The sequence below is a fragment of the Mesoplodon mirus genome (genome assembly GCF_964341445.2).
Source record: "Mesoplodon mirus genome assembly, chromosome: 6".
Lineage (NCBI taxonomy): Eukaryota > Metazoa > Chordata > Mammalia > Artiodactyla > Ziphiidae > Mesoplodon > Mesoplodon mirus.
The window spans coordinates 79,384,481-79,401,692 of NC_138982.1; the positions used below are offsets into that span (position 1 = coordinate 79,384,481).

At 41.0% G+C, this 17,212-nt stretch overlaps 1 protein-coding gene across 1 annotated transcript in view; it reads right to left on the reverse strand.

The window, feature by feature from the left end:
- Positions 1-256: 256 nt before the first annotated feature.
- Positions 257-17,212, reverse strand: part of CD86 (CD86 molecule) — a gene marked incomplete at both ends in the record, with an annotated part of 40,355 nt that continues 23,399 nt past the window's right edge. Inside the window, 5 exons of the mRNA XM_082624782.1 lie at positions 257-353; positions 2,844-2,889; positions 10,494-10,646; positions 13,582-13,890; positions 15,466-15,801. Of these exons, the coding sequence (XP_082480908.1) occupies positions 257-353; positions 2,844-2,889; positions 10,494-10,646; positions 13,582-13,890; positions 15,466-15,801 (941 nt within the window). The remainder of the gene's footprint in view (positions 354-2,843; positions 2,890-10,493; positions 10,647-13,581; positions 13,891-15,465; positions 15,802-17,212) is intronic.

The window sequence follows — 17,212 nt, forward strand, 5'->3', positions numbered from 1 at the left end:
CCAGTTAGGTGGGCTTGACCCACAAGTGTGCTCTGAAATGAAAAGAAACAGTTAAAATCTGCTCCTGGCATAGAGAGCAGAGCTGGCATTGTAGGGAGGCTATTTCACTTAGAGTGAATCGTGAAGCCCCCTCTATTATTAATAGTAATATTTTCTTGCCTTCTGGGAAGGCTTAGAGAGACAAGAAAAAGGTCAGTTAAAACTTGAAAAGAAAAGCATATAAAAACCGGATAGTCATATGGCATTTACTCTTTAATTAAAAATGTGTAGCACTTCTGTCGCCTGAGGCTGTCTTTGAAATGTTAATATCACACTGGGCTTCATCAGATCTTTCAGGTTCTTGGAGTTCTACTCTGGAAAAACAGAGAAAAGAATTCAGTGAGATTTCACAGTAGAGCCACTTTCTCTTTCTAGATTTCAATGATAGGGCAGAATATAAGGGGACATTGCAATAGCAATGAGGAGAAATAAACTACCGAAGAGAGGTGGAGATGTACCGTCCACACTTCCTAAATTACTATCTTTGATTTGTGTCTGGGCCTGCCCCTGCCCTATGCTGATTCCCTGCTGCCTTCCCTCTGCAGCTCTTCCGGACCACTTCTGAACTAAGTCTGACAGGACAGGCAAGATCTCAGCACCTAGGCTCAACATCCTGGATTCCGAGACTCACAGCGGCTGGTGTATCCAGAGAAGTGCTGGGCACACTGGGAGCTGTGCACCCTGGGATCATGACTTGTGTCTCCGTGACCAGGTTTGTTTTATAAATTTATTTAATTTATTTATTTTTGGCTGCACTGGGTCTTCGTTGCTGCGTGCAGGCTTTCTCTAGTTGTGGTGCGCAGGGGCTACTCTTCGTTGAGATGCGCGGGCTTCTCATTGCGGTGGCTTCTCATTGCAGAGCACGGTCTCTAGGCGTGCAGGTTTCAGTAGTTGTGGCTCACGGGCTCTAGAGCACAGGCTCAGTAGTTGTGGCACATGGGCTTAGTTGCTCTGCGGCATGTGGGATCTTCCTGGACCAGGGCTCAAACCCGTGTCCCCTGCATTGGCAGGCGGATTCTTAACCACTGCGCCACCAGGGAAGCCCTGTGACCAGGTTTTTGACTTAGGGTTGCTTTGACCCCATGACTATGTGACCAGAGCCTTGATATTCTTGAGAGTCCAGTTTCTCAGGGTGGGTGGAAGTACAGACAATCTGATTGCATTATGCTGTGAAAGGATGGATCACCAGGAATCTTTGTGTATTCCTTCATGCATACATTCATTCTTTCAACAAATATTTATTTTAATAGCCAAGATATGGAAACAACCTAAGTGTTTACTGATGGATGAATGGATAAAGAAATTGTGATACACACACACCTACACACACATACAGTAGACCATAAAAAAGAATGAAATCTTGTCATTTGTGACAACATGGATGGACCTCGAGGGTATTATGCTAAGTGAAATAAGTCAGACAGAGAAAGAAAAATACTATATTATTTCACTTATATGTGGAATCTAAAAATAAATGAATAATAATAATTTTAAAAAATCAGTTTATAGATACAGAGAACAGATTGATGGTTGCCAGAGGTTGGGGGGGAGGTATGGAGGTGGGAGAAATGGGTAAATTTTTTTTACTTTGAATAAATTGAATTTTTTAAAACAATCTGAAAACTTGAACTCTTAAAGAAAAAAAGCACCTCACCAAATTTTGCCTTCCACAGCCCTCATACGTGAACAAAGGAAAATATAAAGAAAAGGATATACACACTTCTCCCTATGCCATATTTAGGGTTACTTAAGTGCTGTTCTTATTTGAATTTGATTAGGTAAAGGATCTAGAAAGAAAGCCAAATAAATGAAAAATAAGTACAAATCAAACAAACATCTTAAATTATTGCTCAGCTGAAAGCAAACGTAAGAGAAAGTAAAGCCCAGAATAATGTTTATTTTTCCACAAAACTCCTTTTCAACATGTTATATACTTATCAGACCATTAGAGTGTAAATTCTATAAGTCTTTTATCATCTTTCAACCTGTATTCACCATGAAAATTACAACTACTGAAAACTGTTAGTATTATTAAAAGGCTACTTTCTATAGATCCAAACATATCTACTGCTGCAATTTCACAGTTTAAAAAATTTATTGAGCACCTACTATATGCCAGGCACTGTGCTAGGTTCTGGCAGCACAATGATGAGCTTCAATGATATATTCCCTGCCCTCTATAAAGTTTGATTTAGTTAAGTTTATAGAGTTTAATAATATAATTACACCAGTATATAAGTATAACCTGGTGTTATGAAGAAAAAACACAGGAATCCACATGATACTATAACAGGCTGACACAATCTAGTTTGGGAAGGGTTTTTAAGAAAGTGCAACTTGAGTCAGGATCTGAAGAATGAGGTGAAGAAGTGGCAAAGAACATTCCAAACAGAGGGCACAGCAGATGCAAAGACACTGAGGCTAGAGGGTACGTATTATCACTCCTCACTTATTTATTTATTCAATCCACACATGTAGGACACCCAGGCACTGTGCCAGGTACTGCGGTTACCATGGTGAATAAGATGCAGCCCATGCTCACCACATCAGACCCTTTTGGTATTAATTTTTTACTTGACCACAACTGAACTTGCCATGACCCTTGGGCATTGTGCATAGGGCACACTGCCATCCATTTATAGCTAGGATATTTTCCTCCAAGTCCTAACTAGTCTCACTTTCCTTTTTCTCTCCATTAGTTCATGTATGCTGAGGTCCCAGCATGCCTCAGACCAAGCCTAGTTAAATTATAGACTCTCTGGGGATTGTACCTCTTTCAACAATGTTGTAGGGTCAGGACTCACCTTTTCTCAGTCTGTTCACTCTCTTTCCCCTCCATTTTGATGGTTTCTGAAAGAGACAAAAACAACTTCAGAAAATGTATTGCCCATAAATACTAAAAGAGGGAAAGTTTGAAGAGGCTCCTAAGTCCTAGGACTCAGAGAGAAATCGTTGTTGCCATATATGTGGAATAGATGGTTCCTTGATGAAATTTCATGGGGACTGAGAAGGAGCTTCTTTCATCGAAAAAGTAAATGCCTTCTTTTGTTCATTGTGCCTTAAGTTCTAATGTTGGGAATAGGTTTTACTTACAGCTCTATTCTTTACTAAACTAAAAATACTACTGGGAGGTATAATACATTTAGTTTTAGCAATCATTTAGTGATGGGGGAAAAAGTTTCCAATCCTTTTCTGAAAGAAAGGTTTAGAAGGAGGAGGAAAAGGAAATCTTGCAGATGTTGGTGCTTAAATGGGTTAGCCAGCTGGTGCTACCAAATAATACACAAGGTTGCATGGAGAGGTTCAAGTGGTAAATTTCTAGTGCACTAGACCTCCCAAAGCCTGAGTTCCTACTGACATGGACTTACTACTGATGCAACTTTGGGTGAAAATTCCTCTGTGTTGACTGTTATGACTGTGCTGTTGTCCCACTCTGAGCCTTATAGCAGGGGTTGTTAACCCAGGGTCCATGGTGGAATTTAGGGACCACAGCAATCCTTTCAACAACACCCCTAATGGTTTTGAACACTTCCTATTTTGACAGTTCTCTTTGTGTGTGCATGTGTGTGTGTTTAAAAATAATCAGTTTTATTGAGGTAAGATACACAGTAAAATCCAATCATTTTCCATACAGATTTTGATGAGTTTAACAAATGTATGCAGGCATGTAACTACCACCACAACCAAGATATAGAACATTTATATAAGCCCAAAGAGTTCCCTCCAGCCCCTTTTCAATCAATTCCTTCCCCCCACCCCATCCCCTGTAACCACTGATCTGCTTAATGCCACAGTAGTTTTGCTTTTTCTAGGATTTCATGTAATGTGTAGTCTTTTCGTGCCTAGTGTCTTTCACATAGCGTAATGCTTTTGAAATTCATTCATGTTGTTTTATGTTACCAGTAGTCCATTCCTTTTTATAGCTCAGCAGTATTTCGTTGTATGTATATAGCACGATTTGTTTATCCATTCATCAACTGCAAAAATTCAGGATGCCAGATTTTCAGTATTATGAAGAAAGCTGCTATGGACATTTGTGTGTGTGTCTCTGTGAAGACATATGTCTTTATTTCTCATGGGTAAATATCAAGGATTGCTGAGTTGTATAGTAGAGCATAAGAATTTCAGTTGCTTCACATCCTCTCCAACATCTGATATTTATCAGTCCTTTTAATTTTAGCCATGTTAGTGGGTATGTGGTGGTATCTCATTATGGTTTGAATTTGTATTTCCCCAATGACTAATGGTGTTATGACTGTGTGACTGTGCTTATGGGCCATTTGTGTATTTTTTTTTTTTTTTTTTTTTTTTTTGTGGTATGCGGGCCTCTCACTGTTGTGGCCTCTCCCGTTGCGGAGCACAGGCTCCGGACGCGCAGGCTCAGCGGCCATGGCTCACGGGCCCAGCCGCTCCGCGGCATGTGGGATCCTCCCAGACAGGGGCACGAACCCGCATCCCCTGCATCGGCAGGCGGACTCTCAACCACTGCGCCACCAGGGAGGCCACATTTGTGTATATTTTTATGTGAAGTATCTATTCAAGTCTTTTACTTTCTGCCTTTTGTTATATGGATTGTCTTCTCATTACTGAGTAGTATTATATAAGTATGTATTCTGGTTATAAGTCCTTTATTATATTTATATTTTGCAAGCATTTTGTCCCAGTCTGTGGCTTGACTTTTCATTTTCTTAAAGTCAAAGGGCAAACATTTTTAATTTTGATGAAGTTTAGTTTATCAATCTTATCTTTTTATAATACAGTTTGTGCTTACCGTGTCCTATCTGAGATTTGCCTAACCTAAGCTCACAAAATTTTTATTCTATGTTTTCTTTCAAAAGTTTTTAAATTTTAGCTCTTATTTTAGGTTTATGATCCACTTCAAGTTATGTTTTTGGGTGTCTAGGTTCATACTTTCCCATGTGGATATCTAACTGACCCAATACCATTTGTTGAAAAGACTATCCTTTCTGCATGGAATTAATTTGGCACTTTTGTCAAAATCAGTTGACAAAATCATATTTTTTGACTCTCCATTTTGTTCCATTGATTGATGTGTCTGTCCTTTCACCAGTGTCACACCTTGACTACTATAGCTATATAATAAATCTTGAAATTAGGTAGTATAAGTCCACCATCTTTGTTGTCATGTTTCAGAATTGTTTTGGCAATTGTAGATCCTTTACATTTCCACATAACTTTTAGAATAAGCTTTTTAATTTCCACTAAGGAGCCTGCCAGGATTTTGATTGATAGTGCATTGAAACCAAAGATCAGTTTGGGAGAACTGATATCTTAATAGCTAGTCTTCTAAACCATGGATGGACACGGCATAATTCTCCATTTATTTAGGTCTACTTTAACTTCTGTCAGTAGTAATGTTTTTTAGTTTTCAGTATACATACAGGTCTTGTACTTGTTTTTAAAAATTAATTCCAAAGCCTTTAATATTACTTGATGCTACTGTAAATGGTATTAAAAATTCAGTGTGCAATTGTTTGTTGTTAGTATGTAGAAAAACAATAGATTTTGTGTATTGACCTTGTATCCTGCTACTTTGCTACACTAAATCAGTTCTAATAGCTTTTAATGGATTCCTTAGGCTTTTCTACAAACATGATCATGTCATCTGCAAAATAAGGCAGTTTTACTTCTTTCCAATATGTATGCCTTTTTTTTCTTTTTGTAGAGTTGTGGCACTGGCTAGGACCTCCAGTACAAGGTTGAACAGAAGCAGTGAGAGTGACATCCTTGCCTTATTCCTGATCTTAGGTGAAAGGAATCAGTCTTTTATTATTAACTATGATGCTAACTAAAGGATTTTAGTAGCTGTTCTTTGCCAAGTTGAGGAAATTCTTTTGTATTCCTACTTTTATGAGAGTTTATCTTTCTTTTTAAAAATTATGAATGGGTACTAATTTTGCCAAATGCTTTTTCTGTATCCATTGACATGTATTCTGTATCCACATGATTTCTCTTTTCAGTCTTTCAATAGGTGAGTTTTATTGCTTGATATTTGGATGTTAAACTTACCTTATATTCCTGGAATAAACCCCACTTAATCATGATGTATAATACTTTTAATACATTGCTAGATTTCAGTTGCTAATTTTGTTGAGCATTTTGGCATCTATGTTCACAAGGGATATGTGTAGTTTTCTTTTCTTGTAATGTCTTTTTCTAGTTTTGGTATTAGGGCTCCCCCTGCCTTCAGAGCAGCCTAGAAACTGACTCCAGGCAGTAAGTTGTGGACAATCATAGGGCTCACCTCATCTTTTCCCTTCTCTCAGGGACTATAGTTTTCTGTAGCCTGTTGTCCAATATCTGAAAACAGTTGTTGCATATATTTTGTCTGATTCTAGTTGTTTACGGCAGGAGGGCAATTCCTGTAGTAGTTAATCCTTAATGGGAGGAAGGAAAAGTCTGTGTCTTCTATATAATTTTAAAAGAGCTTTAACTGTTAGAAAAGTCTCTTATTTCCTTCTACCTTCTTATAACCTTCATTAAGATACCCTTTAGAGCCTCAGTTAAGTATGATCTTTGCACCCTATGGCAGTTTTTAGATATTTAAAGGCAGCACTTGTGTCCTCCCCAAGGCTTTTTTTTTTTCCCCCTGGCTGAGCATTCTCAGTTATTTCAGATATTTCTTTTTTTAAAATACATCTTTATTGGAGTAAAATCGCTTTACAATGCTTTATTCGTTTCTGTTGTACAACAAAGTGAATCAGCCATATGCATATATATATCCTCATATCGATATCGCCTCCCTCTTGAGCCTCCCGTGCACCCTCCCTATCCCACCCCTCTTGGTCATTGTAAAGCACCGAGCTGATCTCCCTGTGCTATGCAGCAGCTTCCCACTAGCTATCTATTTTACATTTGGTAGTGTATATATGTCAATGCTACTCTCACTTTGCTCCAGCTTCCCCCACCCCACCCACCGTGTCCTCAAGTCCATTCTCTATGTCTACGTCCATATTCCTGCCCTGCCACTAGGTTCATCAGTACCATTTTTTTTTAGATTCCATATATATGCGTTAGCATATGGTATTTGTTTTTCTCTTTCTGACTTACTTCACTCTGTATGACAGACTCTAGGTCCACCCTCCTCACTACAAATAACTCAATTTCGTTTCTTTTTATGGCTGAGTAATATTCCATTGTATATTTGACTGATCTTCCAGATACTTTGTAAATCTAGTTACATTCTATTTTTGTCAAAGTTCCTCTTAAAAATAATGGTTCTTATAGCTGAATACAGTATTTCAGGATGTCTGTACACCAACACAAATAATATTATCCTTTCATACTCATGACAAAATCACCACCGTTTTTTTTTTTTAAAGCTTCTATTTTAAAATGAAAGCAGACAATAAAAAGACAGCTTCTAAACTTTTGGATTTGATTACAAATTTAGCATTTTGAAGAGTAGATATGATGATATCACCTAGTTTCAGTTTTTAAGCCCTGTGAAACTTTCTGTTTAAATGGTGGTTAAAAATGATTTATTTTGGAAAAGACATTTGCCCTTTAAGAAATCATTCCTGAAAGAGCCGAGGCTCTTCCAAATTTGGAGGAGGGAGGCAAGTTGTAAAAATTGTAGGTTGCTAGACACTATTACAAGACAGATTTTAGTCAGACAAGAACCAAATGAGGAAGTAAAACTTCAGGAGGAGCTATTTTAGTCTTTCTCCCCAATGGGTAAGCTGAGAGGGTAACTTCTGATTGGGAAAAGACAGTAATTGAAGGTTACAATTTCTCATGCTTTAACTGCCCTATTTGACAAAACAAAAAAAGGGAAGAGAGATTAGAAACCAGCTAGAACAACCATGGCATTTCCCTTTTATTCATTTAACAGCCTAAACAGGGTAAATATGTACGGTTGAGGAATACAAAAACTGTAACTACTGAACAATCACTGGAAAGGACTTTTGATGCCAAGTTAGTTAGTTGGAGGGCTGACTCCTCTGAGAAGAGGATTAATATTGGGTTAGGAGGAAGCTGCACTGTTGGAGAAATTTCTACTCATCAGTAAGCTTGTGTCTCTGTGGATGTGTCATGACTGTTTCCATGTTTGTCTACTGGCAGAATTTAGTTCCTTGTGGACTGAGATACCCATTTCCTTGCTGGCTTTCAGCTGGGGGCCATTTCCAGTTTCTAGAGGCCACCCACATTTCTTGGCTTACGGCCCCTTCCTCCATCTTCAAGGGCAGCAGTTGTGCGTTGAGCCTGTCTCAAGTTTTGGATCTCTCCTCCTTCCATTTCATCTTTCTAATCCAGGTGGGAAGGATTCTGTGACTCACGTGATTAGATTGGATCTACTTGGATAATCCCGGATAAACCCATCATTTTAAACTCAGTATATTAATCACGTATGAAAAGTCCCTTTTGCCATGTAGGATAACATGTTACAGATTCTGGGGTATATGAGGTGGATATCTTGTTGGTGGCATTATTCTGCCTATCATACAGCCAATGCCAGGGGTATCCACAAACAAGAGCAGACATTGCTAAAGTTACAAAACCCAGTTTTACAAACATCTCATATCTACGTGGCATAGTTACTTGGTACATCTCCCTCCTCCAGGGATATCAAGGCTCTTTTCTTTGACCAAACTTACTGGCACATGTGACTATCTGACCAAACAACTTTTATCTACCAATATTCTTTATCACATTCTTGAGGGGGTCGTATATGCACTATGCTCTCTTGTGGTCTTCTGCCTTTTAATACTCATAGCTCAATTTGACCATCTCAAATGCAACAGACACCCTTACAACTCTCTCATGTATACAGACACATCCTCTTTAACTCCCTTTATCTAGTCTCCTGAATTTTTCTGATTGCTTTTTAGGGGAAGAAACATTTTACTTGGCTTTTCTCCATCCCTTTTCTTTGTTTCGTTTGTAAGCTAATCATTCCAATACAAAACCAGATTTAGGAGACAGCTTATTTCCAAGCAGAAGGTTGCTTCTGCACATTTAGCTAATTCTAAATGGCAAAGAGATTGAGAGAAAGAGAAGTTCAAAACGCTCATTTTGAAAAGTCAAAGCCTGGACAAGCATGATATATCTGTACATCTGACCCTGCACTCTGAATTTTACACTGTGTATCATAGAAATCTCTCAGTGTACCCTGTACTTTGGCAGTTTGAATGGCTCTGCCATATGCTTTGTGTTAATGTATTGAAACTGGATTATCACTCCTAAATTTCTTGGTTTTGGAATACAGCTGGATGAAATGAATGACTGCTAATGTCATCCATCTATGTTCTAGATGGATCTTAAAAGCAGCACCCTGAAATCTTAAGATGCTGACCAGAAGCATTACTCATCTTGTGCTTTTTACCATAAGTGAGTAAGAAGGTTTTACCTTAATTATTAGCACCAACCAAACTTTACTGGAGGCAATTACTGAGATAAAGCCCAAGCTTATCTTACAACTTCATCCAAACCAGCCCAAACCACAAACAGGCATGAGATTCTTACAAAGTCAGGGACCACTTTGCCCCCCATTGAACACAGGGCATTTTTACAACAGAAGTCAATGGGGAGGCTGCTCAATGCAGTGCTGTTTAAAATAGCAAAACTATGGGAACAACCCAACTGTCCAACAATATGGACTTGGTTAAATAAATTAAGGTGTATCCACATAATGGGGTATCTTGCAGCCATTTTAAATGATGCTGTAGAATAATACTTAGTGACACTGAAAATATTCTTCCAACATTTAGTATGAAAAAGTTAGAAAACAGTACATGTTATATTATTCAAATTGTGAAAAACAGTCCTCATAATACTATCCCACTTATGGAAAAATAACAGATTAATACATAGAAAAATCTGGAAGTTTTACACTAAAATGTCAGCATAATCATTTTTTCTTACTAGTAGAACTATAGGTGATTTTTATTTTCAGTATATTTGGTAATGGATATGTACTACTTGGTAATCCAGATGAGTTAATATTATTTTTTAAAGTCAGTGGGGAATAATTCATCTAACTTACTTCTCAGTAAACCGAGACTTTTAGAGATGAGAAGGCAAATCTTATGGTCACCTAATCCTCCCCTTCTCCCACCAAACATCCCTGCTTGAACATCATCAGGTCCATAATCGTGAACATTTAGAAGTGTTTTCACCATTTTACTTCACTGAATTCTCACAGTAACCTCATGAAATAAAGTAGGTAAGGCAAGGAATAATCAGCTTTGTTTGGAAACCAGAAGTACATTTGTAAACCTTAGGTTAGAAGTGTTGCCTTTCCTGGAAATCCAGGCAACCTTATCAGCTGCTGAGTCCCATATATATGGGCTCGAAACCCTGAGGGAACCTTTTCCTCCAAACACCTGCTGACTTTTTGCCAGACTGGGCTCAGCCAACGAGCTCCAGAAGGCAGCTGATTGGGAAGTTAGCTGCAAAGTGGCAATCTGCAGAGAGGACAAGCACTGACTCACCACATTCTTTAGAGGGCCCGGGCTGCTTCTTCTTCCTTTTCTTTAGTGTTAGAAAGAACACCATCCCACACACAACGACCAATGTTACAAGTAGAGCTGCAATCCAGAGGATGTGGTCTGGGACAGGGGGGCTTGGCACAGGCGGCTTTGCATCTAAAAATGAACCCAAGTTTTCAATCAGCCAGGAAGGTTGATTATAAAAGCTTTATAATTGCTGCTCTTCTCTTTATTTACATGCCAGCATCTCCTCAGGGATCTACTGCCAGAGCAGCCTGAAATCCACATGATTTGGGCCATAGAAAATCCCAGTCTCAGGGCCTCGGCAGCTGACTGAGAACCAAGCCAGTGACTCTGACCAAGTGCCTGGACTGAGCTGCCTTGCCTTCCCTTCCCAGAGACTGAGATGACAATGACCATGATCTAGAAGAGGGTCACCTTGGCCCTTGGTTCTGGATTCTGGGTAACGTACCTGTACTGAGGCTCTGAAGGTACAGTCATCTGGGCAGCATCCGGCTTCCTCAGCCCCCTATGTGGTCAGGCCCCAAGTTTGTTTGTTTGTTTGTTTTTGCGGTACACAGGCCTCTCACTGTTGTGGCCTCTCCCGTTGCGGAGCACAGGCTCCGGATGCGCAGGCTCAGCGGCCATGGCTCACGGGCCCAGCCGCTCCGCGGTATGTGGGATCTTCCCGGACCAGGGCACGAACCCGTGTCCCCTGCATCGGCAGGCAGACTCTCAACCACTGCACCACCAAGGACACCCTGGGCCCCACGTTTTGAAGTTTCTCTTATAGTAATTCCTCCATCCACTATCATCTCTAAATCAGGCTCCAGACACCTCTCACCCAGACAAACATAGCAGCCTCTTTACAGGCCCCCATCTCCAGGTTTGTTTGTTCTTTCCCCTGATGTCTAGGTGGACTACCTCAAGCATGGCTTTCAGCCTGTCTCTCATACTGGAAAACTTTTGATATGTCTTCATGCCCTGAGGATCAGGGTTAGAATCAGCTCCTGGGAAGTCGGGACTTACTTCCTTGCACAAGGACTCCTAAACTTACAGGAAGTTAAAAAACAGGCTTTGGGCGGAAAAATTAGGACTGAGTGGCCTATTTTATAGACATTTATGGGAAGAGGTCTGGTAGTTAATCTCAAATTACAGGAGAATAGGACCAGCTGAACTCCCATTAGCTTAGAGGCATTTTGTGTACCCATGCCCTGTTTATGGGACCTTAAGAAAAGGAATTGTTGGTACTGCAGGCCACATTCAACACTTTTTGTGTCTATCCCAGTTTAATCTCACTTGAACCTGTTTGGCATCCCAGTAAAGGAGGGTAATACTTGTTAACATGGAGGCTGCTACCTTTTGATACCCAAAAAGATTCCTTGACACAGGGCCTAACCTATATCTGATCTAGCCATAGAATAGGGACACAGAGAGGCAAGCCCCATCTTCCTGAGGCAGCTAGAGCTGAAACATTTCTGAAGATGGCGGCAGCTAGGAAGGTTTTGGCAGCAGTTGAGAAACAGCAGAAAGGTGAGCCACGATGAGGCTCTAGTGGTGGCGAGGCTCTGTTCCTGTGGGAGTCATGGCAGAGAGCCCCAGGGTGTGTCATGTGTGGTGATGTTGGCAGTGCCAAGAAGGTGCTAAATTTCAGGACAGCATGGGAGAGGCTTCTATCAGGCCAAGAGAGGCTACAGTGGAAGCAACCAGGACAGACAGGGTGACCTCGCTAGTTACTGAACTGTCAAGGGTCAGAGGTGTCTGATCAGAAGGAAATCAGCACCTGCACAGGGGACTGGCCCACTGGTACAGCTAAGCTGGCTGGTGGGGACTGGCCCCAGGGACTGTCCGTAAGAATGCATCAAGAGGCCAAGTTATGTTTGAACAATGAAACACCAGGAGAGGGGAGGCATTAAAGCCAGAGGATGGAGCAAGGAGCTGGATGGATGCCTTAGGAGGGGGCAAACCAAGGGGCCAGAGCTGGAGGAGGGGCCAAGGCAAACAGAAGGCAGATGGGTGGGGGGAGGGGTCAGGATCAGAACAAGCAGTGTTGAAGGCAGTGTGGGTACAGAGTGCCTTTATTGCAGGAGAGACTCTTGCAATTACTGCTCCTCAAAAGTGGGGTCTCGAATATGGATGTATTCTAGGGCAAAGCCAGGAATTTAAAATGGCAGACTCCTATTAGTGTACACTGCTTAGTTTCAACCCTTTCCCAGTGGGATTGGCCCCCATACTACACTGTCAACATGCCACAAGCATTTCTGCTTCTGCGTATTTCCTTGACACATACGTACTGATGGCCACCACTGCCTGTGCCCATGGCAGATACTGCTAATAGATTGTGGCCCTCTCACCTCCCAAGCCTGAATGCTGTTTCAGAATTTTTCAGAAGATACCACAAGTTTGAGTACCTGTCATCTCTTTACCACACTTATTAAGCCCATTTATTTCTGTTATGGTAATATAAGGTCCCATGTTCTTTAGGAAGTCTTCACTGACCCTCAAAGAACTTGCCTATCTCTGAATGCCTATAAATCTTATTATCGGTCACTCTTGTTTTTAAATTTAGTTGTATATTTCCATGGGATATAATTTAGATTCTAATTCAATCCTTTTACAATCCAATTTACCATGTATGTCCATCGTGGAGTTCTGATTCTATTAGAAGGGCAGAGAGCGTGTCTTATACCTTTTGGTTTTCTCCCCTGAAACCAACAATGTCTAGAATGGTTTTGTACTCATAACAAGTGCTGTATGTATATATGAAAGTGTGTGTGTGTTTTAATGAGTGGGAGAATTTTAGCCTGGAGAAATCCTGCATCTTCGAACCTAAGCTTCAGAATCTTCTATCTAAAGGTAGCCCAAAAGACTGGGCCAGTGTCAAGGCTAAGAACGTGCTTCCTCAAGAGCAGCATAGGTTCATAGCCTCTTGGACCTGGTAGCACTCAGATGAAGCAGGAGCCCTCTGTCTGGGTCTTTCCGAACAGTATGAAAATGGCCCAGTTGGAGTCTCCTGGCAAGCAGGGGACACTGGATGATCTGCCTTACCCATCTGTGTATAATACCTGATAAAAGAAACTGTCAGGCTTACCTATATTGCAAGGTGGCGAGAAAAGCAGTGTCTTCGTTGGCTCAAGTTGCAAGACACAGAAGATGCTCACGTTTGTTTCAGGAGGGATGGAAAAAGACATGCTGATAGAAATGTTGTACAGTTCTGTGATATTATTTTGAGATTTCTTCATGACAGTGTCATACTCAGTAGTTGAATTCTTAGTTTTTAGCAATATATACATCCTCTGAGGTTCTGGGTAACCTTGTGTAGATGAGCAGGTCAAATTTATGATATTAGAATTTTCTGTTTGATTAGGAATTAGATTTATTTCTGGTTGACTGAAGTTAGCTGAAAGCAGAATAGAGATACCAAAAAAAATCAGTTTAAATTTAGATGTATCTAGAAGGGAACAACAAATAACTAGGTATCCTGGGAACTCACTGGGGGCACACCTGGCAGGCCTCAGGGTGTCTAAATTGTGGACCTCAGCCCACGGTGAGAGCCACATAATGATCCCACATTTGTTTTTCAGGAATGGAGTTTGGGGCCACCATGCTTACTTCCCGCTTACCCCAATCAAGGAGGTGCTCTCTGAGCAACAGGAGGGCTAGCTCCTTCTGCCAGCCAAATCCCTTGCTCTTCTTCTGTAGTCAGTAGGTACTGTGCAGGTTCTACATACTAATTTATAATTTAGAATATTGTTTCTAAAACTTCAGTGATTCGCATGATATTGTTACAAGTTTTGCTATATCCACCTACTCCTTAAGCACTCTGCTTGTATGTGATGTGGCCGGTAGAAGGAGGATTGCCATGGTGTTACCTACTTTAAACCTCATTAACAATAATTAATCTGGACCTAGTAATCCCACACCTGGGTATCTACTCTAGAGAAATGAAAACTTATGTTTATTCAAAAAATTTGTACGTGAATTTTTACAGCAAATCTATTCATAATAGCCCCAAACTGAAAACAACCCAATGTCTTTCCATGGGTTGAGTAGATAAACAAAATGCTACTTAGTAATAAGAATGAACAGATTTTTGATACATGCAACAACTTGGATGACTCTCAAAGACATTACGTTAAATAAAAGAAGCTGGTCGTAAAAGGTTACATACTGTATGACTTCATTTATGTGACATTCACACAAAGATAAGACTATAAGTTGCAAAACAGGGGTTATGGGTATAGAGAGGGTATGACTATGAGGGTATAGCATGGGGAAATTTTTTTAGGGTGCTGAGAATGATTTGTGTCCTGTTTATATTGCTGGTTATATAAATCTATACATGAGTTCATATTAATAGAACACCAAACTGTACACCAAAATAAAAATAATTTTACTGTATTTTAATTTTAAAAAATCTGTAGTGACATTTAGGTTTTTCAAGGCCTGGAAAAACAAGGGAGCTGGTTTGTCAGCTTTTGGATTGTGTGCCTTGGGTTATTTCCCTCCTGTCTACTGGGCTTTTGGTTGGGCAGCAAACAAGTCATAAGCAACCTCCAGGAGGCTGAAGGGAAAGCCCAAATCAGCCAGCTGTCACCCTAGGTAGGAGCTCCAGGCAAAGATTTAGTGGGTGAGAACTCTTGGACTAAAGGAGAAAATGAATGTAAAAGAGATTTGAGACCTATATGGTTCATATAAACTTAAGGGCCAAATCACCCATGGTTTTCACTTAGCCACATTACCTTGGTTTAGTTAGCTCTATCTGGTCCCCAGAGCAGATTCTTACAGATCATTCAGAAGTAAACTATAAAAAGTACGAAGGACTTTTAGTTTCCTACTCCCAAGCCCTGCACTCCCTTCAAACGGGCTTCCCAGAATTGGCTGTCCTCTGCCTCTCTCGAGGCGGCCCTCTCCCCCACCTATTGCAGTCTCATCTGAGACGGCCCCGGATCTGAATGCACCATTGGCTACATACCCAGCACTGACAGGTCAGAACTCATCTGGTAGATGGGAATCAGTCCTTGGGGTCCTTTATAATGGATGAAACATTGATACGAGCCCTTGTCCTTGATCTGAACGTTGTGGAGTCGCAGTGTCCAACTGTCCCGGTCAAAGCTCGTGCGGCCTATATACTTGGGATGAACATTGTGAGGCTTCTCTTGGCCTCTGTACAGCTCATAGAGAACCAACTTATTCTGGTCCTGCCAAAATATCACCAGCTCATCCAGGTTTCGGTTTTGAGAGTTTGGAAAGTGGCATGGCAGGTCTCCAGTCTCATTGAAAAATGCCTGACTTTCCAAGGAAGCAGCACCTGAAAGAAGGGAAGATGGAAAGTGGGGAAAGAGACACAAAAGGGAAGAAAGAAAGAAAGAAAAAAAAAAAAACCCAGAAACTCCATTCTCTTTATACAATACCCAGATGCTATCTTATCAGTAATGATCTTGAAGAAGTAGATATTAAACTCTGGAACTGTGCATACACATTGGCATGTGCAGAAAGGAAGGGGCTTTTGTCCTCACTCTACTGATAACTAACTGGGTGGCCTTGTGCAAACTGCAACTCCTATGAGGCTCAGTTTCCTTATCTGTTTAATGAAAGGGTGGACTAAATGTTCTAAGTTTCTTTCCAGTACTATGGTTCTGTGAATTTAAATCCCAGAACAGAGAAAATCAGCAAAGTTAGACAACTCATTCACCCATTGCTTACTTCCCTATAATCTGAATATTGATTCTCTTCACTGTAGCTGTTACAGGCTCCATTACTTCTTCACCATGACCAAAAGCTCCCTTCTCCCCTCCCTCTCCCCTTATTCCTTGGCCTGCTGTGGTGAAAAGAGTTCCGATATCCCTCCTTTCATTATGCCTTGGTAGCTGGGGATCACAGTGAATAATATCTTTGAAATTCAGATAGTTCCCTTTATAAAGTTTCCCTCATGACTGCTGCTCCCATGCCAGCTCTCCCAAGGGTATAAAACAGTTTGGAAATGACACAAATGGTCAACCAAGGCTTCTATTCTGTGACCTCGCTAAGCTCTTTCAGAGATCAGAAAGAGAACTGGGCAGATTTGATGGTTGTTTTGGGATTGTGGTGGTCGAAGACCATTTAAGATACATGAATGAAATGCTGGAAATGAATCATAAATGGGAAGGTGAGGATGTACTTTTGGAGTACTGGGGAATCCCCAGGTACTACAGACTTGCTCTCCCCAGCATGCATTGCTTTTGGAAATGTTTTCAACCCCTGGAGAATGTACTGGGAGAGTTCAGAGAAAGGCTTTCATCCCTGAGGGCATATTGGGGTTTGTGGAGGGATTTGGGTCTCCTCACTCCTTAAAAGTGATTGATTATAGGGTTTCTGTAGGACCTATTCTGGATCACAGAATTACTTGAGACCCGGACAAGAAATTAAGTAGTGGTGAGTGAGAAGTGCAGGGTTAGGGGAGAAATGCCGTTTCTTAGTTAATATGAAGTTAGACGCCACCTTGGGGAGGGAGTTAGGATGGGTTCTAAGTAAAGCTTCATCATTCCAGACTTCAGTAAAGGGATGTTGACAGTTAAGGAGGAAAGGAGAAGCAGGTTGGTGAGGGAGATGAGAGGAGTTATCTGAGGCGTTCTTTTTTTTTTTTTTTTGGCGTGACGCGGGCCTCTCACTGAGCACAGGCTCCGGACGCGCAGGCTCACGGGCCCAGCCGCTCCGCGGCATGTGGGATCCTCCCGGACAGG